Genomic DNA, 27,592 nt, shown 5'->3' with positions numbered 1-27,592 from the left:
AGCTTAGAATTTGGGGTTCATTTTATGCATCTTGGCCACTACACGCCAATTTAGAAGCTTAAGAATAATAAATTGGCTGGGAGCAGTGGCTCACGGCTGTAATCCCAGAACTTTGGAAGCCCAAGGTGGGAGGAACACTTGAGCCCGGGAGCTTGAGACCAGCCTGGGCAACATGGCAAAACCCCATCTCTACAAAAAATACAAAAATTAGCCGGATATGGTGGCGCATGCCTATATTCCCAGCTACTTGGGGCTGAGGCGGGAGGATCATTTGAGCCTGGGAGGTGGAGGCTGCAGTGAGTCAAGACAGCACCACTACATTCCAGCCCGGGTGAGCGAGCAAAACCCTGACTCAAAGAAAGAAAAAAGAAAGAAATTTAGGTGAGCTTTCTGGGGGAGGGATTGTATGGTGGGGAGAGGGAGTCATTTTTCTTAGAAAACTGAATCACAACGGAATCACATATTTGCAAGTGCCTACAGGTCAAAGGAAGCACAATTTTTGTATTAATATTCTATGATGGCTTTTTTCATGGCTGAATATCAACCATGGAAGTACATTCAAGGTTTTTTCACATTTCCAGTATTCTGCAATTCAGCTTTATAATAATTTATAAAACAGCATTTTAAATCCCATAACTCAAAAATATGCCACAGCATTAAGATTTTTGTTCACAAACAATGATGCAAAGGTTTAGATAAATTTTCAGAGTGATTAAGTTGTAGGGATAAGATAACTGTGCCTTCCAGCTGAGAACAATTAATTGCCAAAGACAGAAAAAAAGATACTACCTCGATCTTTTACTACTCAGCAAATACAATTTATAGAGGGCTTCTAGTATGTAAGGTGGAATCAATATCCGTATCACTAAGCACTGGACACAAAAGGGAAGGTAAAACAAAAGCAAAACCAGAAAACAAGGCATCTGAAACTCTTAGTCATTTTCTGCTCATTTTTCAGATATTAATTTGAATATATGGCTGTTATGTTTTCTAGATTTTGCAAAAGGTAGCTACATCTCATCCCTAAATCGTATGATTCCATTAAGGAAAAACAGCGGAAATGGTTTCTGACCCAGATGAAACTGCAAAAACAGGAATGGGTTCATCCTATCATCTCATTTATTGGTAACAAACACATAGACCACGGTTCCTACACAGGGAGTGAGTTTCATCCCTTCAGGAAATTGAGGCTCAAAGAAGTGAAGTAACTTGCTCAAAGAGGTGGCAAAGCCAAGTCTCCTACCTGCCAGTCACTCTTTCTACTCAGCACACTGTAGTCCTGCACAGAGGTGAACAAGATAGCTGCATGAGTAAAAGACAGGCAAAACCTAAAATAGCATCCTCGTCCACTGGATATCCAGTTTGTTTAAAACACATTCACATGAAAAAATATATGTAAAAGGCTGTGCTTTGTAAAACTGCTGTACAAGACACAAAGAACCAACAGGCGAGGCCAGGCGCAGTGGCTCAGGCTTGTAATCCCAGCAACGATACTTCTCTTCAAACTAAGTATCATAGAACTATACATAACTTAAATATAAAAAGTACAGGCTTGGCACGGTGGCTCACATCTGTAATCCCAGCACTTTGGAAGGCTGAGGCAGGCAGATCACCTGAGGTCAGGAGTTCCAGACCAGCTTGGCCAACGTGGTGAAACTCTGTCTACTAAAAATACAAAAATTAGCCGTGCATGCTGGTGGGCGCCCGTAATCCCAGGTACTCCACAGGCCGAGCCGGGAGAATCACTTGAACCTGGGAGGCGTAGGTTGCAGTGAGCCAAGACTGCGCCACTGCACTCCAGCCTGGGTGACAAAGCGAGACTGTCTCAAAAAAAAAAAAAAAAAAAGAAGAAGAAGAAAACAAAGCCATGATTCTAAATATAAATTATATAACCATATAAACTAATTTACACAAGTACACATATGAACAAAATGAAACATACCCTACGGGTCAATTTAAGGAGACAGAGAAATTCATAACCATAAAATTATTTCATGGCTTTTATTAAGAAATAAACATTCAACATCAAGATGCCAACTAAAGAAATAAAAAAGAAATACACAGAAACAATATAATTAATCACAATGAGAAATGAAAGAACACTTATCCCACTGCCAGGCAAAAAAATCTTCCTTCTAAAGCCAGGATAACACCCAACACAAATTCAGGTGCTACTGTCATTCAAGTATATCTAGTTTTAGAACTGCTCTCAAAGAAATGAGTTGGTAAAAAGGAGGCCACTGGAGATTATAAAGAATGACGTAACATGATGGAAACTTTAGTTTTAGTTAGGTTAAACTGAAAACAGGATTTAGGAAAACAAAGTAGAGAAAAACTATAGATGAGGACACAAGTTAAAAGGCTCCCACATTAGTCTAGACAACAGGATGTTAGGTAATTGCTACCCACAAATTTTCAGAAAAGGAATGAGCTAAGTAAACAGTATAACAAAGAGAGCTTCAAGAGGGCCATTTTTTCTACCCTTGCCTTTTCCCCTGAGCAATTCAGAAATACAATTCAGAGATACATGTCCTGCCCATGAGGTAGAGCCCCATGGGTCATAAAAGTCCACGGCCTGGGTCTCTTAGAACAAAGAGACAGTCCTCATTCAACCAGAAACTTGTCTGACAATGACAATGATAAACAACAACAATTCTATTGTTCATTTAGATGGTCTTTTATGGTTTGTAAAGTTTTAAAATGCAATGGAAAGTCATCTTCTGGAAAGATTTGGGGTTATTAGTTTATGTGATTGATAGAGCTATTTACTTATCCAACAAAAAAAAAGTACACATATTTCATGTCACTGGGAGAAGAGCACGAACTAGAACTTGATGAGTTGAGCTTTCTAAAGGGTGGGAGAAGTCACGCGAGCCCTGCTTCCTCCGTGCCACCATCTAACTCCGAGACAGCCAGACATCTGGAACAGCCATACAGCGGGCCTTGGAAAAAAGACTACCACATAAGGTTTGCCTTATCCAGGACCTGTTCCAAAGCTGTTAAAAGTTCTATACACAAGTTCTGTTCTCCATAAAACTTCTGTTATACTTTGACAATGACCTTGCAGTATCTTCTGCTGTCATGATTGTTTTCAAGTTATGATCCTGTGTATAACAATTACTATAGGCATATTTACCACTGAAACTCAGAAAAGCATTAAGAGCCAATCAAAACTAGCTGAAATGTACTCACCTTGAAATGTATATGTGGGCTGGGCACGGTGGCTCACACCTGTAATCCCAGTACTTTGGGAGGCCAAGGCGGGTGGATCACCTGAGGTCAGGAGTTCAAGACCAGCCTGGCCAACATGGTGAAACCCCGTCTCTACTAAAAATACAAAAGTTAGCCGAGCTTGGTAGCTCATCCCTGTAGTCCCAAGCTACTTGGGAGGCTGAGGCATGAGAATCACTTGAACCCGGGAGGCGGAGGTTACAGTGAGCTGAGATCATGCCACTGCACTCCAGCCTGGGCAACAGAGTGAGACTTGGTCTCCAAAAAAAAAAAAAAAGTCTGTAACATTAATTGCAAAAAATGAGGGTAATGGCCTTTAATTCTAAGATATTCAGACAGTGGGTTTTTTTATATGTGGCGTTTGGATTTTTGTTTTTCAGAGTATTTTGTGTGGCAGACAGTGTCTTTCATAAGACAGTCTGAGGTCAGCATCCCCAAGGTCTTGAAAAAGATACAATCTCATGAAGAATTATATTTTCAATTCAAGAACTTTCAATTTAACATTCAACACACCACTGAACAAATAACATATACTCAATAATTATACAATTAAATTATCTGGTCCACACTAGAGATAGTTCAAGGTAGGCTAGTGCAAATTAGGCAATAGAGCTGTTGAGATTTAATAGTAAGTCAAAAAGATTTTTAGAAGTCTTTTTTTTTCTATTTTCTGTCAGTTTTCTGATAAATGTAGCTTTTGGAGAAATTTCTGAAGTTATCTGGTACAGAGGGGTAACTGTTCTGACTTCTCAAGAGTTCATTCATATTAGATCTGAACCCCTAAAATATAGTTTTACATTTTAAACTGGCTAGCAAAACAGAGCAGTCATATGCTTCGATCACTTTCCTCAAGTGTGCCATTTAACTTACAGCATTTGTAGCTTTAGTATTTCTTATGGTTCCATAGAAACCTGGAGTATATTATTTTGCTCTGCATTTTTGACTATTACTTCTTTCTTCTTTGTAATTCAATCCGTAAAGACTTAAATCCTAACATACTGAGCTACAACACAAGCACAAATTTAGTCATAAAAATATCTACTCACAAACATGTAGAACATGTATACCTGCAGACACACATACATGCCTTATATGGTACTTAACTCTTTAAATGTTTTTAAATTACACACTCTAAAAACAATAAAATAGATACATAAAATAGTACCATAATGTTCTCTAGTTTAAATTAGCTTCCAAGGAGGAGATTTTTAGATAAATATTTCATAAGCATTTAATATAACTGAACTCAAATTACTTCAGCCTTAACAAGTATATTATTTAATGTTTTGCAAATGTACGAGACCCTCAATTTGATTAATATTAAATCTATTATAGCTAGTTAATAACATTCTGAATTCCAATTAAATATATTGGTGTCGGGTTTAGAAATGTAAATCAAACCACTCCCGAGATACAAATTATAACCACTAAAGATTTTCTACATGCTGATGAAACCTCTTAGCCTTCTCAACATACATTTCTAGATTATAATTCTCCATAAAATTAACTGGTCAAATTTTTCTTGGAAGGTGATTCTAGTTTTGTTTGTTGTTGCTGTTGAATAACTACTGCCAAATGCATGAATTTTACTCCCAATAACTAACTTTCTAGCAGCTACTAGCTCTCCTTCTGTTAAGATTATATAATGCGCAACTTCGCAGCTTTTCTCTGAAAACCGCTTTAAAGCGAAGGACAGGTAAAAAAAAAAATTTGAACATTAAGAATGTGGTTTAAAAACAAATGGCGAAGTATAATAAACTAAAACGCTTACCCAAAGGTTTTGGAAAACATTTTCCTTTCAGAAGAAACCAATGAATACAAATTAGCTTGAGGATAATGTTTTTGCCAACTAAGCCTCAACCCTTATCCTGTCTTTTTTCTTTCCCCACAAGTACTTCTGAAACAAACTGGTCTAAAATAAAGGTCACGTCTAAATACAGATAAATTTCTAAGTCTTCAAAAATTAAAGAGACACTCATGTTCATAGCAGCATCATTTACAATAGCCAAAAGGTGGACAGCAACCCAAGCATCCACTGATGAGTGAATGGATAAACAAAATGTGGCACACATATACACACACACACATACACATACACACACACACACACATGCAATGGAATATCATTCAGCCTGAAAACAGAAGGAAATCCTGTCACATGCTACAACACGGATGAAACTTGAGGACATCAAGTAAAACAAGCCAAACGCAAAAAGACAAATACTATATGATTCCACTTAGGTAAGATACTTAGAGTAGCCAAACTCTCAGGGACAAAAAGTAGAACAGTGGTTACCGGGGCTGGAGGAAGAGAAAGGGGTTGTCACTTAACAAGTAAAGAGTTTCAGTTTTGCAAGATGAAAACAGTTCTAGAGATTGGTTGCATGATAATGTGGATGTACTTAACACTACTGAACTAAGGCCAGGCGCGGTGGCTCACGCCTATGATCCCAACCCTTTGGGAGGCTAAGGCAGGCAGATCACTTGAGGTCAGGAGTTCGAGACCAGCCTAACCAACATGGTGAAACACCATCTCTACTAAAAATACAAAAATTAGCTGGGCATGGTGGTGTGTGCCTATAATGTCAGCTACTTGGGAGGCTGAGGCGCAAGAATTGCTTGAACCCAGGAGGCGGAGGTTGCAGTGAGCCGAGATCATGCCACTGCACTTCAGCCTGGGCAACAGAGCAAGACTCCATCACACACACACACACACACACACACACACACACACACACACACACACAAAACACATTATTGAACTATATACTTAAAATGGTTATAATGATAAGTTTTATGTCTATTTTAACACAATTAAAAATCTTTTTAATATTAAGGGCAGAGTTCTAATTCCAGGGGTGGTAGAATAGCTTATATCAGACTAACCTTCCTATAGAAAATAATTTGGAAATCTGGAAAAAATATTAAAAAACTACAGATGTTCCTCACCTTATGATGGAGTTGCATCCTAATAACACCCCCATCCCACCCCACAAAAGTAAAAAAATCATAATCTGAACTATCATAAATCAGGAACCATCTGTATATAAAAGCACTGAGAGCAACCAAACTTAGCAATTAGAAGGGAATCTATTATTGAAAGAAAGGAATGGTACTAGGTAAGATCCATGTTTACACACAGCTTTTCCCTACAGGCAACAGCAGTCTTAGAGGTACAGGCAGTAAACTGGAAGAGAAGGTCTTTTTTTTTTTTTTTTTTTTTAAATATATCAGGAAACAGATTTAAGAGTTGCCAGGTCTGCTGAAAATAAAGCCAAGAAATAAACGCCATGAAATCTAAGTACAGATTCTCAAACTCATTGCCAACTGTGAACTACACATGTATAATTGTCAACTGTGAACTACACACGTAAAATTGTCAACTGTGAACTACACATGTATAGGGGTAAGACGACAGGAGACCAGTGGAAAGCAACAGCTGGAAGACTCAAAGACCTGAGCAGATACTCCAGCTACTGTCCACCGGGGAGACAGAGTTTGGAGCTAGAATTCCACTAATGGTGTTGGGCTTTTCATTGCAATTGTGGACAGGCCATGAACCACAGGAGTTAAGTCTATGTCCCCAGACTGAGGGATTCACTTTAGATTAAGGACAAAATCCAAACACACCCATCCTAAGAAAATGTATAAAAAACCAAGTATCTTCAAGGTGATCAACCATTAATTAAACTGTATACTAAAAAACTCTTCAGAGGAAGATAACAGAATCTAGAATGTCTAAAAAGCAGCATCCACATTGTCCAGTATACAATAAAAAACAACTAGACATCAGAAGAAACCCCCAAAAAGTGACATCTAGTCAAGAGAAAAAGCCATTAACAGAAACCAACATCAAGATAGCCTGGATGTTGGAATTAGCATAAAAGAACTTTAAGGCAGCTACTACAAAATATGTTCAAGAAAGTAAAAATAAAAATGTCATAATAATTGACAGATGAGAGAATCTCAGCAGAGAAGCAAAAATTACAGAAACAACAACAAGAAAAAAGAACCAAATGGAAATTCTAGACATGAAAAGCACAAAGTGTGCAATAAAAATTTCACTGGATGTACTTAACTACAGATTGGAGATGAGACAGAAAAAACAACTGGTGAACTTGAAAAAAAAATCATCATCATCCTATCTATCTAAAGAACAGACAGGAAGAAAAGACTGGTAAATTGGACTTTATCAAAATTGAAAACATCCACTCAAAGATAGCATTAAGAAAACAAAAGGCAATTTACAAACTAGGAGATAAATTCTCTCTATCTGTATCTAACAAAAGACATGAATCCAGGTATTTTAAAAACTATAAATAAATTTAAGTTTAAAAAAGAAAGACTCGAATAGACACATCACAAATAAAAATCTGAAAATTGTCAATAACACATGAAAAGGTGTTTAATATCATAGTCAGTACGGATACATAATTTAAGGCCACAGTAAGATACACCCATCAGAATGGCTAAAAGAGGAACAAAACAACAGCAAATGTTGGTGGTAATATGAAACAACCGGAACTCTCATAAATTGTTGGTGAGAGTCTAAAAAGATACAACCATTTTGGAATACTGTTTGGTAATTTATTATAAAGTTAAACATACAACTATCGTATGGCTCAGCAATTCTACTGCTAGATATTTATCCAAGAGAAATAAAAATATATGTCCGCTGAAATACTTGTTGATAGCAACTATTGACTAACTTTCCAAAACTTAGAAATAACCCAAATGTCCAACAGGAGAAAGGATAAACATATTGTGATAGCTGGATCAGTGTAATGGAATACCACCCACCCAAAAGTAACAAAGAATAAACTGATACACACAATATGGATGAATCTCGAAAACATTATGCTGAGTGAAAGAAGCCAGGCATAAAAGAATACACACTGTATGGTTCCATTTCCATAAACTTTTAGAAGAAGCAAAACGAAGTGATACCAAGAAGGGTCGGTGTTGATCAAAGGGGAGCATGAGGCAAATTTTCTAGAATGATGGAAATGTACTCTATTTTGAATGAGGTGGTTATACAGTTATGCACATTTATGAAAATTACTGAATTGTATAATTAAGATTTGTACATTTCAAAGTATGTAAATTTTACCTCAATAAAAGCAATTAAGAATAAATCCTGCACATTTTTTTTGAGATGGGGTCTCATTGTGTTACCCAGACTGGAGTGCAGTGGTACAATCCAGGCTCACTGCAAATCTCTGCCTTTTGGGCTCAAGCAGTCCTCCCACTTCAGCCTTCCAAGTAGCTAGGACTGCAGGCATGTGCCAACATTCCTAGTTAATATTTATATTTTTTGTAGAGACTGAGTTTCACCATGTTACCAGGCTGGACTCCTGGGCTCAAGCAATTCACCCACCTCAATCTCCCAAAATGCTAGGATTACAGGCATGAGCCACCACACCCAGCCAATCTTATACTCTAAAATCGTGATTATGAGATTATGAATAATAGCTAAACTTTAAATCCAGTAAGTTTTATATGTCATTGTACTTTAACTACTAATAGAAATATTTTTAAAAATTTAATTATGTCCCCAAAGGTCTAAAATTATATGAATCCACACAATTTCAAACTGTTTCTGTACTGATATAGTACTCTCATTTTCAGATTTTGATATGGTGATTTTTGTGAACTATGATGAGTAAAACTTATGTATGTACCTATCACTTATTCAGTTCTCTTAACGTCATGTCTAACATCATGTATTCACCTGAAAAACTCATGGCTTGTTTTCTGAAAGTTAACTAAAACTGTCACTGCTTTTAGAAATTTGATATTTAAAATCTTTCTTAAACCTTAATTTGATCCTCAAAATATATTATCTTTTAAAATTTTAATATTTAAAAGCACACTTATTTATTCCCACTTTCAGACATAGCCATATTTTACCTTCCACTACCCCGCTTCTGCCTTCAATACAAGCTTCATTGCATGTTCATTCCTCTGAAAGACTACTATCACTTAGTTGGGTTTAACTGGTTTGTCTGTGAGTGAGCTTGAGTCTGTCTATCCCCAAAATGCTTTCTCTAGGTTATAACTAGAAGAAAAAAAAAATTCCTAAAACCCATTTTAGAAAAGAGAGAAGAGATTTGTGCTTCATATGATGGAACTAGCTCTACCTGGCTGGCTAGTTTCATATGATCTGTAAATTCCTACTCAACAAATATGTAAATCCCTTACATGCAGACAAAACATGGATGTATTTAGTCACCAAATATAAACTCATGAAGAAAAAATTCCTAATGCTACATGCAGACAAGAAGAATAAATTTGGAGATTATTATTTTCCTTTTAGAACATAATGAATTGCTTTACATGGTAATTACATACTCTCATTTAATCCTTACCTTCTTTCAGAGCTTTATCCATATTATGAGAAATTACTACCCTTCTAGACTGAGCTGATTCATGCCAGCTTCCATACACAGGACTCTGAAACGAAAAGAAAAAAATACAAAGCAGATTACTGAATGAATAAATCACATATAAAAACAAAATCAAAGGTATGAAATGCCATCTAAACAAGCATTAAGATAAGGCTTAACGAATAATAGAAGTTTTTCCACAAAAGTAAATAAATGCTTAAGGTTAAAATTTTTTGGAAAAAAAAATTAAGGAAGGATTTTCCCTACCAGATATCAAAACAGTACAGTGACTGTATAGGAATAAATAAATCAACACAATGGTAGAGAGTACACAAACTGATGTAGCTATATATGTGCAAATTAAGAACATAATTTTCTTTAAAAAACTGAAATTAATGATAAAAATCACACACTATTCAGTAAATGATGTTGGAATAATTTGATATTCACATGGGAATAAAAGGTTACGGTCTTACACTTTGCATATAAATAACTCCAAAAAGATTAAGCAGCTAAACATGTTTTAAACTAAAAAAGAATTAAGACGAAATAAGGGAGCAGCTTTTTATAATCTTGGAATGGAAAAGGCTTCTCTAAAATAAAACACAAAATCCAAATGGTATGAAAGGGAAAAAAAACGACAAATCTGACTACCTAAAATACAAAATTCTTGTTTCAAAAAAGATGATGCAAACGAAACATAAATGATAGACTAGGAGGCAATATCTATAACATGTGTAACAAAGAAATATTATTACATACAGACTCCAAAAATAAGAAAAATAACTCAAAAGAAAACCAAGCAAAGAAGTTGAAAGGGAAATCATAAAAGATAAACAATGACCAATAAATGTATGACAAAAAAATGCAATCCCCTTTTTTATTAGAGGAATGCAAATTAGAGCAACGAGACACCATCAGACTGCCAAGGCAGAGGAAAGGACTCATGTATCTAATGTTGACAAGGACACAGGGAAATGGTTGTTTTCATATATTATTGGGGGAAATATCTATTTCTACAAGCTTTTAAGAAGGCAACTGAGCCACATATGTCAAAATTTCAAAGGACTTTTTTGAGTCTCACATGTTGCCCAGGCTGGAGTACAGTGGTGCTCATTGCAACCACTCAGCTCACTGCAACCTCCGCCTCCCAGATTCAAACACTTCTCCTTAGCCTCCAGAGTAGCTGGGACTTCGGGCGCACGACACCACATCCAGCTAATTTTTTATTTCTAGTAGAGATGGGTTTTCGCCATGTTGGCCGGGCTGGTCGGGAACTCCTGACCTCATGTGATCACCTGCCTCGGCCTCCCAAAGGGCTGGGATTATAGGCGTGAGCCACCGCACCCGGCCTAAAGGACTCTCTATTCTGCATTGCCACTCCTAGGGCTCTGCCCAACAGAAATGTGAAAAAGTATAAGGAATTTTACTGCTATATTAATTATAGGCGCAAAAAAATTGGAAGTCACGCAAGTTTTCATATATATGTCAATAGACAAAGAGTTAAATAAATTATGGTATACCATTAAAAAGATATATATATACCTTCATGGAAAGTTTTCTATGATGGGAAAATGTTTGCAAGCACAAACACTTTTAAAAGTGGTTTCCTCTAGGCCAGAGGTACAGAATTTTAAGTCTATGTGTGTCTGTATAACAGCAAGTGATGTTAAAAAAATAAATAAATAACTGTATAAAGATACTACTTTGGGCTGGGTGCAGTGGCTCACACTTATAATCCTAGCACTTTGGGAGGCCGAGACTGGCAGATCACTTGAGGTCAGGAGTTTGAGTCCGCCTGGCCAACACAGTGAGACCTCGTCTCTACTAAAAATACAAAAATTAGCTGGGCGTGGTGGCGGGCACCTGTAATCCCAGCTACTCGGAAGGCTGAGGCATGAGAAGAGCTTGAACCCAGGAGATGTAGGTTGCAGTGAGGTGAGATCTCGACACTGCACTCCAGCCCAAGTGAGAGAGCAAGACTCTGCCTGGGGGGTGGGGAGGGAAGATACTATTTGGCATTTTTTTTCTTTTTTTTCTTAAAGGAGAGACTATAGAATTAAAACCCCACTATCTGTCTAGTGAGACTACATTAAAAAGAAGATTTTTTTACTTGATCACATATCACAGTAATCAAAAGCATGTATAACATAATTGGGGTCTACTTATTCGTTTGGAAGGAAAAAATTGCAGATCATTTTTTTTTTCAGGTGAGAAATATTACAAGTTCTTGACCAGCACTGCCACATGACTTGGAGATCTAAAAGGCTAATGCTACTGTCACCCTCATCCTACAAACCAGTGTGGAGAACCACTTTGTTCTCAAGCAGAGGCCAGACCAGCACAGATGCAATCAATCCCACAGCCCCAGGCCACCCAACTGAGAGTGGAGAATTTCCAGTCCTTGATTAGTCTCATGCTATCTACAATCAAGTGCCAAGGATGTCATCCCTGTTCGTGCTTGCTGTTATTAAAAACAAACAAAAGTCTTCTGGTGACCTTATAAAAAAAGAGGAAAAAAAGACAGATTCGCTGGGCGCGGTGGCTCAAGCCTGTAATCCCAGCACTTTGGGAGGCCGAGACGGGCGGATCACAAGGTCAGGAGATCGAGACCATCCTGGCTAACATGGTGAAACCCCGTCTCTACTAAAAATACAAAAAACTAGCCGGGCGCGGTTGTGGGCGCCTGTAGTCCCAGCTACTCGGGAGGCTGAGGCCGGAGAATGGCGTGAACCCAGGAGGCGGAGCTTGCAGTGAGCTGAGACCCGGCCACTGCACTCCAGCCTGGGCGACAGAGCGGGACTCCGTCTCAAAAAAAAAAAAAAAAAAAAAAAAAGACAGATTCAAGATTTCTTAGTGGAATTTTTTTTTTTAAACCGTAAGATGTACATGTTGCACCCAAGAAAGAAAAGACATTCCTTTATGCTCAAATTAACATATAGCATTCAATATTTTCCCAAGGAATTTTTTTAAAATCTTAATCATAATCACATATAGACAGACATTTAATGCATAAAAGAAAATCATGTGACCTTTTAAAACTATTTTCTAGTTTCTGGGTAGCTCTCTATGAAATTAAATACATGGTCTAGATTTTATTGAAATTTTAACATTTTTCATTTGGTTCACAGAAGAAAAAAAATGTAAGAAATGAGGAATTTTCAAATTCTACTGCTTTTAAAACATCAGGCAGATATTTAAATAACTTATGAATTTTGGGGGTAATATTTAATTGAGTTAAATGCTTTCAGAGGTCTACACTGCTAAATAATTTTAATCACAACTTCTCAATGCTTTGGCAAATAGTTAAATGAACAATACTGATCAAATGACAAAACCAAAGCCAAAAAACTTTTTAAAGAAGTTCCTGGCTGGTGGCAGTGGCTCACGCCTACAATCCCAGCACTTTGGGAGGCAGAGGCGGATGGATCACTCGAGGTCAGGAGTTTGAGGCCAGCCTGGCTAACATGGTGAAACCCCATCTAAAACTTAAAAAATCAGCCGGGCTTGGTGGCAGGCACCTGTAGTCCCAGTTACTCAGGAGGCTGAGGAAGGAGGTCTGACTAAGCCCAGGAGATGAAGGCTGCAGTAACCCATGACTGTACCACTGCATCCAGCCTGGGCAATATAGCAAGACACTGTCTCAAATAAACAAACAAACAAACAAGAGTTGTTCCTGAATTTGAGTTCTTAAAATGGAAACAGCCTGTAAGGGCTGGGTATGAATATGACTGACATGCATATCTGAAGTATATTCTTTGGATATGTGTCTATCTTTATAACTTCCTTCAAAAATTTTTATTTTTTATTCTTATTTTTTATCTTCCTAGATAAACAGATGTGTCTGTTTATTTCTTTTATCTCTCTACTTCATACTTACATGTAACCTACAAACATGTTTGTCACTACTGACTACATCTGAATAAGGCCTTTCGTCTATTTAATGATAAAACGATGGTTTCTCTAAGAGCTAGGGGAAGGGGGGAATGGTGAGTTAATGTTTAAAGGGTATAGAGTTTCAGTTTGGTGGGGGGGTTGTTTTTTGATAAGGTCTCACTCTGTTACCCAGGCTGGAGTGCAGTGGTGCAATCTTGTCTCACTGTAGTCTCGATCTCCTGGCTCAAGCAATCCTTCCACCTCAGCCTTCTGAGTAGCCAGAATTACAAATGTGTGTCTCTGTGTGTTTCGCTATGTTTTAAGTTTTTTGTAAAGATGGGAGTTTCACCATGTTGCCCAGGTTGGTCATGAACTCCTGGCCTCAAGCGATCCTCCCACCTAGGCCTCCCAAAGTGCTGGGATTACAGGCACGAGTCACCGTGCCTAGCAGAGTTTCAGTTTTACAAGATGAAAACAGTTATGGAGATAGATGGTAGCAATGGTTGCATAACATTGTAAATGTATTTAATATCACTGAACTGTATACTCAAAAATGGTTTAGATAGCACATTTTATAAGTATTTTACCACAATAAAAATCAAATTGCAGGGGAGATGGGTTTATGAGAATAATGTTTTCTATTTCAGCTCTATTTAAGCAAAACCCCTACCTATTATTCTTTCAATCTGATTTTCCAATCTGGTTCTGAAGTTCCCACACCCTACCCGCTAGGAGTCACCGGCCCTTACTAGAGAGAAAACAGTTCTTTGTTCCTATCCCATCCCCATAGCCTGATGGAGAATCTGTAAGCCAGGAGAACAGGAAAGAGAAAAAAAACACCTCATGGGCCAAAAATAACTGGGTTACTACGTGCAATGTTGTGATACGTATCGGGTTTCATCCAGGGTTCCTGGCTCCTAACTCCCACAGCCAGTCTTTTGCTCCAGGCTTTTGTTATAATGTTGGGTGTGTCTGGCCTGGAGGCCTCTGCCTTTTTTCTGTCCTCCTTCCACTCTCAGGGTCCCCTGCCTCTCTGGCTGTGGGTCTTAAGACCTTCCCATCAGAGAGTCCCACTCTATACTATAGAGGAAGGCAAGCTCCAGAGGAGGGCTCAGTGAGTTTCAGGACAGCTGAACATGTGAGGTTCCTGCAGGGTGGTGCCCAGGGAGGGCATGAAAGCTCCGCACCCTTCCCCCATCCCTCACCATAGCATTTCTTCATCTGTATCCTTTGCAATATCTTTTACAAAAAAACAGTAAATGTAAGTAAGCGTTTCCCTGAGTTCTGTGAGCTGTTCCAGCAAATTAACTGAACCCAAAAGGGGGTCATGGGCACCTCAAATTGAAGCTGGTTGGTCAGAAGTTCCAGAGGCCCAGACTTACAGACTAATGTTGAGGGTGGGGGGCTGAGGGCTCTTGGGGACTGAGCCCCGCTTAACCTATGGGCTCTGACACTGTCTCCAGGTAGACGGTGCTGGAACAATTAGAGGGCACCCTGCTGGTGTCTGCTGCTTGGTGTGTGGGGAAAAAACACCCACACATTTTGTCACAAAAATCTTCTATGTTTATGTTTGCTGTGGTACAAAAGTAGAGGAAAAACAGTTTTCTGTACACATTCTGCATGGAAATTCCTTTTTACGGATTTATTATTTATAAAGCCAGAATCTCCTCATGTCTGAATGAGTAGCCACTACATATTCTATTTCTTTCAGGTCAAAAGGGTAGAATCCACTAATCATTTTCCCCAAGATGAAATTTCAGAAAAAAAGAGAAAGAAGGTAATGAAAATTCAACAAATTTAAAACATGAATAAATTCCTGTGGCTCTGAGGACAACCAAGCAATAATTGTCTTCATTCTCCTATTTATAGGTTTGAAAAAAAGAAACTTCACAAGGCACATTTCCCCAAAGACTTGTTCTATTATGCTAGCATAGGCCTCAGGTAAAGACAACCTCTTCCTGACAATCATCTTCCTAAAATGCCTGTTTTAGGAAAGAGGAAAGAAAACACATGTTCAAAATACACTCACAAAGGATAACTGATAATCTTCAGTATCTCTTGCTTTAAGTTTTCAGTATCCATATCACAATATTAACTCATAAAAGCTCTTGGTGAAACAGACCACTGTCCTGTAAAATATACACCTTATTTTCTATTTAAATAAATAAACAACACACAAAAAATAAAAAATAAAAAAGCGAAAGATAAAAAAGATTTAAAAAACAACAACAAAAATAAAGTTTGTCTTCATTTTAAGATTTAAACCTATTTGAAAACAACGTATCAAGATCATTTTTAATTACCCAGTGAGTTTTTCTGGAGACAGAGAACATTTTAAGAACATTTTTAGAGTATTTTTCTAAAGACAAAGCAAAACTTGAAAGCTTTTCTTTTTTTTCCTTTTGAGATGGAGTCTTGCTCTGTCGTCCAGGCTGGAGTGCAGTGGTGTGATCTTGGCTCACTGCAACCTCCGCCTCCTGGATTCAAGCAATTCTCCTGCCTCAACCTCCTAAGTAGCTGGGACTACAGGCACCTGCCACCATGCCCGACTAATTTTTGTATTTTTAGCAGAGATGGAGTTTCACTGTGTTAGCCAGGATGGTCTTGATCTCCTGACCTTGTGATCCGCCCGCCTCGGCCTCCCAAAGTGCTGGGATTACAGGCGTGAGCCACTGCACTTGGCCGAAACCTTTTCTTTCATATATGTGACAATGCGCATACGTTTTATCAATAAACCCTTTTCTGAATATATGTCAGCTTTCTGTTTACTCCGGAGTACCAGCCATAATGTGCTCAAACTATCTTTGTGTCAAGGCTACAGAAACCCTCTTATGAGGAAGCAACATCCAGAGAGAAGCCAGGCAGAGAAACCTGAGTACTCAGACACCAGGAGCAACTGAACAACCAGAAACTCCCTGGAATCCAGCCAATATACACACCTCATTGTCCGCTGTTTTTAAGTAGGACACTGCTCACTGGCAGCCAGAACAGCCAACCTGTAACTCACAATTTTTTTTCATGCCTATTACCTGGTCTTCTCAAATAAACAAGTGCTCTCGCCTCCACTACATACAGTTAAAAGTTTAATGTATTTTTGGTGCTATTTTGTAAAGGGAAACAGTTGTACAGAGTTCAAGGGGTGACAAGTGTAATATCCTATAAAGCTACTGAAATGGTTCATCTTATAAAAGCAAACACAAACTCCCCAAAAATCATCATTAACCACATGGAGCCGTCACATGGCTGAGTCTCTCCAAGTATACTCAGCATCTGACGATCCACTGGGATCTCATGACTGATACTCTCATTCTTAAACTATGATATTCTCAAAACCAGGACCTCTTTCAAAACAATGATATTCTGCCTCAGCCTCAAAGACTGATTTATTCCAAACCAAAGAAATGAAGAAAATAGGCATATCCCTCCCCAGAAGGATGAGAAGGGACTAAGAAACTTGAAAGGTCAGCTACACCTAATATGACTAAGATTCTGACAAAAGATCGTCACGTGAGCCATAGTGTCATTCCCCACCTGGAAGTCAAGCAGTCATGTTAAGAGGAAGAACACAGGCTCCCACGGCAGGCGGGCTCCGCTCTGCCATTTACTAATGTGGGTCCTTGACCCAGCCACTCTCCTCTCTAGCTTGCATTTTATGTGGGCTAATATGCCTCAAGACGATCAAATAAATAATATCAGGGATCTAAAAAAAGATGATAGGGGCCTGAAAAGAACTCTAAATGTGTAAAGGGGATTGCAACAACTGTGCTGCTAGGTGCTCTAAATTTTTTTTTTTTTTTTTTGAGACGGAGTCTCTCTCTGTAGCCCAGGCTGGAGTGCAGTGGCACGATCTCGGCTCACTGCGACCTCCACCTCCTGAGTTCAAGTGATTCTCCTGCCTCAGCCTCCTGAGTAGATGGGACTACAGGTACGTGCCACCATGCCCAGCTAATTTTTGTATTTATAGTAGAGTCGGGGTTTCTCCATGTTGGCCAGGCTGGTCTTGAACTCCTGACCTCAGGTGATCCGTCCACCTTGGCCTCCCAAAGTGCTGGGAGTACAGGCAAGAGCCACCAAATCCGGACTAATTTTTTTTTCCCCAACAACAACAAAAAATGAAAGTTATGAATTTTGGATGATATCTTCAACTAATTCAATGTTATTACAAACTCTGCAGGCTGCCACTGTTTGGGCTAAACTTCGAGCCATGTTCAAGCCGTGGGCGTCTAGTCTGTAATGGCTGCTCTCACAAAGCTCTTATCAGAGCACCCACCAGACGGTATCACAAATACAACTCAAAATGTTACCAACTTTCAACAAATCCAAAGTTGGTTGATCGATGGGTTTTCTAAAGGCACAGGAATGGCAGAAATAAAGGCAAGGAGAGGTTGAAAAGTTAAGCAACCAGTAAGACACAGCATAACAGAGCACATAATTCTTGAAGTACTTTTTGCCTTTGAGGATACGCTTTACAGAGAAGAAAGTGCACATTCCCTGGAGATGTTTTGCTATGATGTAAAGCATTTAAATATCCGAACAAAACCTGGTTTGACAGTTTCCTGAGTTGCGCTTTTATTATGCTGAACCATAAACTAAAGAATATCTTACGGCCGGGCGCGGTGGCTCAAGCCTGTAATCCCAGCACTTTGGGAGGCCGAGACGGGCGGATCACGAGGTCAGGAGATCGAGACCATCCTGGCCAACACAATGAAACCCCGTCTCCACTAAAAATACAAAAAAATTAGCCGGGCGTGGTGGCGGCGCCTGGAGTCCCAGCTACTCGGGAGGCTGAGGCAGGAGAATGGCGGGAACCCGGGGGGCGGAGCTTGCAGTGAGCCGAGATCGCGCCACTCACTCCAGCCTGGGCGGCAGAGCGAGACTCCGCCTCAAAAAAAAAAAAAGGAATATCTTACTTTCCTTACCAAAAAAACCCAGAAAATTGTTAACATGATACTGAGAGGTTATCGTTTAGGGAGATTGTATTAACAGAAAATAGTGGATTTGTGTCTTTTTTTCCCCTCTTAATCAAGCACAATTTCTACTTTAGATATAGGAAGGAGCAGCTATTCTTTGAAATTCAACCTACAAGTTTTCTCATATTACTGTTTTTCTAAATTTCAAAGATGCTATAATTTCTTTTTAAACTGTTATTTCCAATTACATAAACAGCAGAGATACATTCTCTGTTATAGATATAAGGAATTAAACTGACTCATAATGATCCAGATGATCACTAATACCATTTTGGTATATTTCCTTCTTCTCAGTGATTCCAACACTTACTATGTAACCTTGGGCAAGTTACTTTTCCATAGCTCACTTTCCTCATATGTAAAATAGAGATAACAATAGTACCTACCTCACAAAATTGATATGAGCGTTAACACACACCAAGTACTGTAACAATGTCTGACCACAATAAATTATTGGTAACTTTTTCATTTGTACACTTTTTAAAAGAAATTGGGATCATGGTATATATACAACTTTGTATCTGGCTTTTTACACTCAGTACTTTATCATGAATATCTTTTATAATAATAAAAGACTCAGACAATGTTTTGAATAGCTTATACCATAATTTATTCTCTTACTCTATATTCAGTTTGTCTCCACCTTTGTTTTTCTATTTCAAACAAAAAATGTTGCCACTGTTATGCTACTGGTACCACCAAAAATGTTCTAAAACATACTAAAAGCATCTATAAAATATATAGCTGGATTTGGACTCTGACTTAATTCAAAAGATTAAATGACTCAAGAATTTTCTTTTGTTTCACAGGGGAGTCTTTTTTTCCTTCCAGTCAGGGTCTCACTCTGTTGCCCAGGCTGGATGGAGTACAGTGGCACAGTCATGGCTCACTACAGCCTCAAACTCCTGGCTACTATAGGGGATCGGTCAGGGTGGTGTAAAAAGTTATAAAAAGTTATAGGGAAAGATGCAAACCTTCTTGGAAGGCCAGGAGGTTTTGCAAAGCTGAAGGCAGCTAATTCTCTTACCCTGAGGCAGAAGGTGAGAAGTAGATGCGAGGGAATGGAGGGGAATTTATCTAGGTAAGTTTATTTACTTATGTTGTCCGGAAGCTGACCTTAGATTGTCTGCACACAAGACTGCTCCCTGCAAGGGGGCACAACAATGTTAATTACCCACAGATTATGTTGGCTCCAAGCCTTTGTCATAAATCTGTACTGAATATATACAAGCAGCTTTGGCTTATCAGGACTGCACGGTCTTTTCAGCCCCTAGTGCCAGCAGTACCCTAGCCACACTCACGCAAAATACCTGCATCTGCATATTCATTTCATCTGGCTCGGCCAGGGTCCACAGGACAGACTCAGCAGGGCTCAAGCAATCCTCCCACCTCAACCTCCCAAAGAGCTGTGACTACAGGCGTGTACACCAATCCCAGCTAATTTTTTATTTTTATTTTTTTGTAGACACAGGGGTCTCACTATGTTGCCCAAGCTGGTCTTGAACTTGTGTCCTCAAGCAATCCTCCCACCTTGACTTCCCAAAATGTTGGGATTATAGTTGTGAGCCACTGCAACTGGCCAAAAGGGGAGTCTTCTATCAGCTGAGAAGAAACTGAAGGAACAAAGGAGAGAATGGGGTGGGGGGTGAGGTACTCTGAGCTTTTCTGGCCTTGAAGCACAAATTATGCATAGGTGAACTGGAAAAATCCCTTTTCAGGGATTTTTTGAATCCCTGAAAAGGGATTTTGGCCAACCGAAACCATGTCTTTTAGGTTTCGCCAACCCTAAACCATGTCCCTTGAAAGCCCAGGTCCTCTGAGCAGGGCACCTCCAGAAGGAGAACTGAGTAATGAACAAGAGAGGCCGTGTGAAGGCACAGGTCAGGGCCTTCTATCCCCGAGGGGTACTTAATAAGATCAACACAGCTTCCAAAAGCCTACATCTGTATCCTGATTTTACTTCACATGAACATAGAGGAAGATGAATGTCAGATTAGATCAGAAGCTTCTGTAGCTTATTACACCATGTATCAAAGTATGTTTTGCGTCCAGGCCAAAGGCCAACCATGCCTATATGCATCAAATGTATGATTCAGGTTCTGTTTATACTTCCATAATGAAAGACAATTATGTGTTAAGATAGATCCAGAGACTACATCCTATGAAGGGATATGAAACCATTAGATCTCTTCTCTGAACAAATACGAAATTAAAATGTACTTCCCACTGGGGCATAATCCCCTTCTTATTACTATGACAAAAGCATATTCCATCACATTAGAGTGGCAAAAGCACTCAGCTAAAACCCAGAATAAATGAGGCTGCAGTTGCTTCTTCCCCATTAACTTGCTGGGCTATAATGAACATGTCCACCTTTCTGAAAGTCACGTCAATGTAAAATAATAATGCCTGCACTATTTACATTAATGAATTATTATGCATTTGAAGGAGGATAATATGCACGTAAAAGTGCTTTAACAATTATAAAGCAGTTCACAGATACAGGTTACTATTATGGTTCCAAAAGTCATAGTCTAAACTTTTTAACAATGTTAATTACCTTTCTGAAAAATGATTATAGTTATATTACATGGGATTGATGTTATGACCTCTCATGCTGTCATATTTTACTTTCATAGCAAATTCCTTTCGTAATGTGTCCTGCTGATTAACCTGCTTTCTAAAAGAAAAATAAGTATTAACACAAAGGCAAAATCTTTATTAACTGATCAATAGAAGTAGATTTTGAGGTCAGTTATTAATACTTAGGTTGTTTTTGGGCCTGGTGGCTCACGCCTGTAATCCCAGCACTTTGGGAGGCCAAGGCAGGCTGATTATGAGGTCAGGAGATGGAAACCATCCTGGCTAACATGGTGAAACCCCATCTCTACTAAAAATACAAAAAAATTAGCCAGGCATGGTGGCGGGCTGAGGCAGGAGAATGGTGTGAACCCGGGAGGTGGAGCTTGCAGTGAGCCGAGATCACGCCACTGCACTCCAGCCTGGGCAACAGAGCCAGACTCAGTCTAAAAAAAATAATAATAATAACAATAATAATAATACTTAAGTTGTTTTTCCATTCAACTGGAAGAATTAGATTCATGGGGAGAAAAAAGAGCTTTATCTCTAATTTCTAAGATTTAGATCTGAAGATCTGTACAAAACATACTCCATTTGATTACAAGAGAAATTTAAGTATATTTCAAATCAGACAAACACTTGAAAATTGAAATCAGAACATGTACTTGAAAACATACAGGCAGATAGCGGTTTGACTAAATTGGCAAGTAGAGAACGAATAGAGGCTAGAAAAAATGAATGAAGAAAAGCAAACTGGCTTAGAAAAAGGTAACTGAAAATCCTGACAATAATTTTTGCATTCCTAAAAAAGTTTGTACGATAAAAAAAATTCTGTAACTATTTTATCACTGGCTTCTATTGTAATTTTGAGTTCATAAGGGAAATCATAGGTTTCTATGATACGAATCATGTTTCCATCAATTTATTCAATCATCTAACATTTACTAAGGACTCACTCTGTGTGCCTGGCACTTAGCTGGGTACTGGAGAGGGAACGGTAAACAAATTATGTTCTCTGTACTCACAGGGCTTCATTTATTTTTATTTTTATTTTTTTTCAGACAAAGTCTCACTCTGTCACTGGAGTGCAATGGCGCGATCTCGCCTCCCAGGTTCAAGTGATTCTCCTGCCTCAGCCTCCCGAGTAGCTGGGACTACAGGCATGTACCACCATGCCCAGCTAATTTTTTATTTTTAGTAGAGACGGGGTTTCACCATGTTGGCCAGGCAGGTCTCGAACTCCTGACCTCAGGTGATCCACCCGCCTCAGCCTCCCAAAGTGCTGGCATTACAGGTGTGAGCCACCGCGCCCAGCCTTGGCTTTATTTTTGATGGAAACTCATAATCGGTAGCTAATGAGCCATACCACCATGGAAGGCTGGGCTTAGGAATTCCAATATTCTTCCTGTTCTGGCATGCTCTCTCCATTTCACTTTCTGGCCCAGGGCACAAAAGAAAAATTACTCAAGTAACCAATCAATCTAAGAGAATTTTGAAGTTCATACATATTGAAGTATATTGCAAAACTAATTCTCATGTCATAATGGTTCTCACTGATAGCACTGAACATCAATGATGGGGAAGCCAGAAGAGCTGCCCCTCTTTAAAGCTGTTCTGTAACTCAACAACTGAATGAGTCACATAGAATTGCCTTTTTCACAGAGGTCTTTATTCACGAAAGCCATCACTGTTTTGTACTCCATTACTGTCCTGGAATACCATAATTCCATTATCTTAGTTAATTTGTTAACTATGAGGAAACATTTTAAATGGTCCATTTTCGAGGCATGATAATCTAAGTACTGGTATCCAGCCTGTGGACATGACAAACTGCACGGCTCGTGCACCTAGAAAGTCATGATAAGCAAATAGGATGTAGAGGAGGGGTCAGCCCATAAAAGGGAAGAAAATTTCGTTATTGGGAAATTGAAACTTAAGCGAGGAAGGGGATGGGGTATAACCTTATAAGGGGGATAATAAAACTCAGGCGACTTCCGGGAAGATTGTAACCCCATAGTACTTGACCAATGAGGAACTGGGGAGGGGACTTGCATGCTAGGAGATAAGTTACCTGCTGAAACTGCCCCCGGTGTGCCTGCCTACCAGACACCCCATCTCGCAAGACCACCATTAAAAGTCTCACTTCTGCTGTACTTCGTGTCTCTGAGTTCATTCTTTGGGTTCAGACGGGTGAGTGTGTTTTTCCACATTAACTAGCTTTTAAATAAACTGGTGATAAAATACTTAGAAAAAAATATTACATTGGTAATTTGATTCAATGGGACCTTGACTTCCATAGTTCCTTTGAAGTGAAAAGTTGGACCCCATACCCAGCAGCCCAGATAGCATAAACGTATCATATTAAGATGTGGAATGAATTACTGCCATAAAAGACTAGCTACATAAAGACAAAAATACAATGCAATTAAATCTACTCAAAGAGGCAGACTTTTATATCCCTTTTAATTGATGACTATAAGTTATTTACTGCAGTCCAGATCTAGATCATACAAATTGCTTCTTCTGCTTCTACCTAAAATAAATGTGTTGACATTCAAAGAATAAATTCTGCTTTTTTTTTTTTTTGGAAGATGGAGTCCTGCTCTGTTGTCCAGGCTGAAGTGCAGTGGTGCCATCTCTTAGACGTGAGTTAGTTTCCTTGGGCCTTGTTGACATCAGGAAGCCCCTATCTGTAACTTGAAAACATTCTACATCAGTTTTCCTCAAGAATCACTTGGGGAATTTGTTCAAATGCAGATTTTTTAGACACTATTCCCTTACATTCTTAATTCACAAAGTTTAGGATATGTCTTTAGAGTAAGTATAGTATTTTTAACAACATTTCCTAAATTATTTCTGTGACCCTCAGACCACACTTTAGGAAACACTGCTAACTGGTCCTGATGATGAAAATTATGATCCCTGGGCCAGGCACGGTGGCTCATGCTTGTAATCCCAGCACTTTGGGAGGCTGAGGCAGGTGGATCACCTGAGGTCGGGAGTTCAAGACCAGCCTGACCAACATGGAGAAACCCCATCTCTACTAAAAAAAAAAAAAAAATACAAAATTAGCCAGGTGTGGTGGTGCCTGCCTGTAATACCAGCTACCTGGGAGGCTGAGGCAGGAGAATCACTTGAACCCGGGAGGTGGAGATTGCGGTGAACCAAGATTACGCCACTGCACTCCAGTCTGGGCAACAAGAGCAAAACTCTGTCTCAAAAAAAAAATTATGATCCCTGAAAAAAACAGAAGTGTTTAATTATTTGGAAAATCAGGAAGGTTTGTTTTAATGTAGAGTCATTCATAACTTGGACTTTAGGTTAACTAAAATGATAATTATAATATTTCATTTGTATGTTCATAAAGAGGCAGTATGAACTTTCTCTACAGAATTTTATTCCACAATGATAGTAACAAGCCATTAATCACTTTAAAAGGCAAGGAAAATCAGTTAAATGCATGAGAGGTAGTTTTAAATACAGTGCTTAGGCCAGGCACAGTGGCTCACGCCAATAATCCCAGCATTTTGGGAGGCTAAGGTGCGCCCATGACTTGAGCCAGGAATTCAAAGCCTAGCCTGGGCAACACAGCGAAACCTCATCTCTACTAAAAAATTTAAAAATTAGCCAGGCGTGGTGGCATGTGCCTATAGTCCCAGCTCCTCAGGAGGCTGAGGTGGGAGGATCACCTGAGCCCAGGAAGTTGAGGCTGTAGAGAGTCATAATTGCATCACTGCACTCCAGCCTAGGTGACAGGAGTGAGACCCTGTCTCTAAATAAATAAAAATATAAAAATAAATAAATATCATGCTTGAATCAAAAATCATTTATTTTCCTGGAATGGTCCACACTGTGTAGAGGCAATAAATAAACCCATTCTTGGAAATTTAACATGGTTAAAACATACTCCTCTAAAGAAGAAACAGTTCTTCCCAATACCTGACTTGTGTGCCATGTAGTCAGTAAAACTGTGCCTGAGCACAGTCACAAGAGAATGGCCTGAACGACACTGGTACACCCAGAGACAGCCGCGGGCAAAATAAACAACAGATGGCAACCTCCATTCTCCCCACCCTCAGCCTCCTCATCCCTCTGATTTAATAATGGATCATGCAATCTTCCTTCAACATTTCACCAGAGAACTTCTGGGGGCAATTCCTTCAGTCAAAGAGAAAAAAGACAACAGACAAAGAACATTCCACCCACGCGGCAACTGGACCTCCTCGCCTCCAGCAACCCTCATCCCCACTCCCCGGAGCTCGCCCATTCTCACGGCCACATAGAAGGCTTTTGCATGACAGCAGATAGGAGGCCTCGCAGGCCTCTGACCCTTCCGTTGTCTCCAAGCTCTCAGCGTCCTCCGGGCCTCGGCTCCTCCCTTGGCTTGATGAGGCCTGGGGGGCTCTCATGAAACATTCCTGTGCCCTGGCCCTGTGTCACACCAAGCCCACAGACATCTCCACTGCTTCACTCCAGGAGTTTGTTAGCGTTCCAGCTACAAAAGTTTCACAACCACACGGCAGGCGTCGCTAGTCTTTCATGGCCTCCAGCTTCACATCTTGGCCCTTAACTCCTCAGCACTCAGCCCACGTACCTTTGCGATGCTGCTTCTCCCTGATGAGACAGCAGAGCACAGAGATCAAGAGGGCTGGCTCTCCTGTCAAAGAAAGCCTGGCACCATCCTAGCAAGCTCTGTCACCTTCGGCGAGTCACCCCATCTCTCTAAACCTGCTTCCTGACCCATACGATGGGAATAGCAGAAACTTTCTCATAGGATAACTGTGAGGGTTCAATGAGAATATAAAGTGTCTAGTGAAATGCTTGGTACACAATAAGGGCTCAATAAATGGTTCTGCTGTTATTCTTTCCAATGATGTTTTTTCCAAACCTTTTACCGCCTTTCTTAAAATTACCCTGTGCAGACACAGGCTCACACCTATAATTGTGGCACTCTGGGAGGCTGAGGCAGGAGGACTGCTTCAGGTCAAGAGGTAAAGGGCTGCAATGAGCTACAATCTTCCTCTACACTCTAGCCTGGGCTACAGAGCAAGACGCTGTCTAAAATAAAATAAAATAAAAATAAAAAAATATCCTCTACACATATCATAGTTCTCACTATCAGTAATTAATTTTGTCTCCCGCTTACCAAAATATTCAAGACTATGCAGCTTGAAATACCTTAATTCCCTGCCATTCTCCACGAAGTTCTCTCCATGTGCCCCCGTTTTTATCTCCTACTAAAGTCAAACCCCCCACCTATGCTCTGATCCTGCCCCCTTGGGCATGGCTCCATCAATTGCCATCTATCTCTGAGATGTTCAGGCCCTTCCTCTCTACTTTCCCATCTTTCCCTTAACCTAAAAATGTGCTTAAATGTCTCTCCCTGACAACAAAAATCCCGCAACACACACTCTACTCTAGGTACCACTTTCTCTTCTGGCTTTCTCAGGCAGGCTTCTACAGAGCACAGGCCGCACACTGTGAACCTCTCCACTCCCACCCCCAAACCACACTGGCATGGACCTCCAAAGGCCCCCCAGTTGCCAAGTCCAGGGCACACCCTCGGTCCTCCCTCTGGACCTCTCTGCCCCACCAGACACTGTTGACCATCTGCTCCCTCTTGCTCTCTGAGTTTCTCTCTCTATCTCACAGCCTCTAAATGCTCTTTCTCTCCTCGGTGGGCTGCTCCTCCCTTGCCTACACTTGGACTCGCTGCTTCTCAGCCATCCTACTGCCCTGGGCAGTCTCATTCCCTGTAGTCTTAACTGTCAGGTATACACTGACCACCAACAAATCGACCTGCTTAACCCTGATCTCTCCTGCAAACTGCACACCTGCAGACCTAACCGCCAGCTGGACAGATCCATAGGCATCAAAAAATCTACATGGCCAAAATGTACCACATCCTTAGGTCCCACCGTCCCAAACCTACACAAAGGGCACCTGTGCCCATTCAACCTCCAAGCCAGAAACCTGGAATTACCTAGATCTCTCCCTCTCCTGCCCGCAATAAATGCATGCTTACGAGCAGAAATGAAGAGCATGATGAAGCCGCCTGGGTGGAAGGGCAATTGATTCAGACCTTCAACAACAAGTGGAGCTGAACCTACAAAAATGCAGGCGAAGGCCTTCCCAGGTGCACGCACACCCGCCCAACGGTAAACTCGGGAACAGCAGGCAGTTCGGCTTAAAGAAGAGGAATACGAGTGAAGGCTACAAAGGAAGGGCAGCCCTGTCATGAAGACCTTGACACGAGGCCAAGCGTTGTGGACCCACAACCTCCCTCCTCTCTAAGTGACTGGCCTAGTTCTACACAATGACGTAAGGGAAACAAAACAAAAAAGATAAATGACTGGCCTCAGCCCATCACAGATATCCTGTCCCCCATGCCAACAACAGGTAAGAAACGGGCACCTGCCCAAACCTGGCCAGTAAGATGTGAGAGGAACACTGCCAGGAGCATTTCTAAGCACATTTTCCTTGTTCCAAAAAGGGACTCTCTTCCTCTGGGTAGCATCCTGCATGGCCGTGGTGCCTGAAACAGATACA

General features: G+C 40.1%; 1 protein-coding gene across 6 annotated transcripts in view; it reads right to left on the bottom strand.

Moving 5' to 3' along the window:
* Nucleotides 1-27,592, bottom strand: part of SNX25 (sorting nexin 25) — a 146,322-nt gene that overhangs the window by 99,881 nt on the left and 18,849 nt on the right. For all 6 annotated transcript variants that reach the window (XR_013417426.1, XR_013417427.1, XM_015139609.3 and 3 more), the window contains exon 2: nucleotides 9,600-9,684. Coding sequence is in view for 4 of the 6 variants with exons in the window: in XM_015139609.3 (XP_014995095.3) it covers nucleotides 9,600-9,684 (85 nt within the window). In the remaining 2 variants the exon portion in view is untranslated. The remainder of the gene's footprint in view (nucleotides 1-9,599; nucleotides 9,685-27,592) is intronic.

Source organism: Macaca mulatta, chromosome 5 (assembly GCF_049350105.2).
Source record: "Macaca mulatta isolate MMU2019108-1 chromosome 5, T2T-MMU8v2.0, whole genome shotgun sequence".
In the NCBI taxonomy this organism is placed as follows: Eukaryota; Metazoa; Chordata; class Mammalia; order Primates; family Cercopithecidae; genus Macaca; species Macaca mulatta.
The sequence above is the reverse complement of the archived record's forward strand: the minus strand, read 5'-3'. Positions and strand labels throughout refer to the sequence as shown.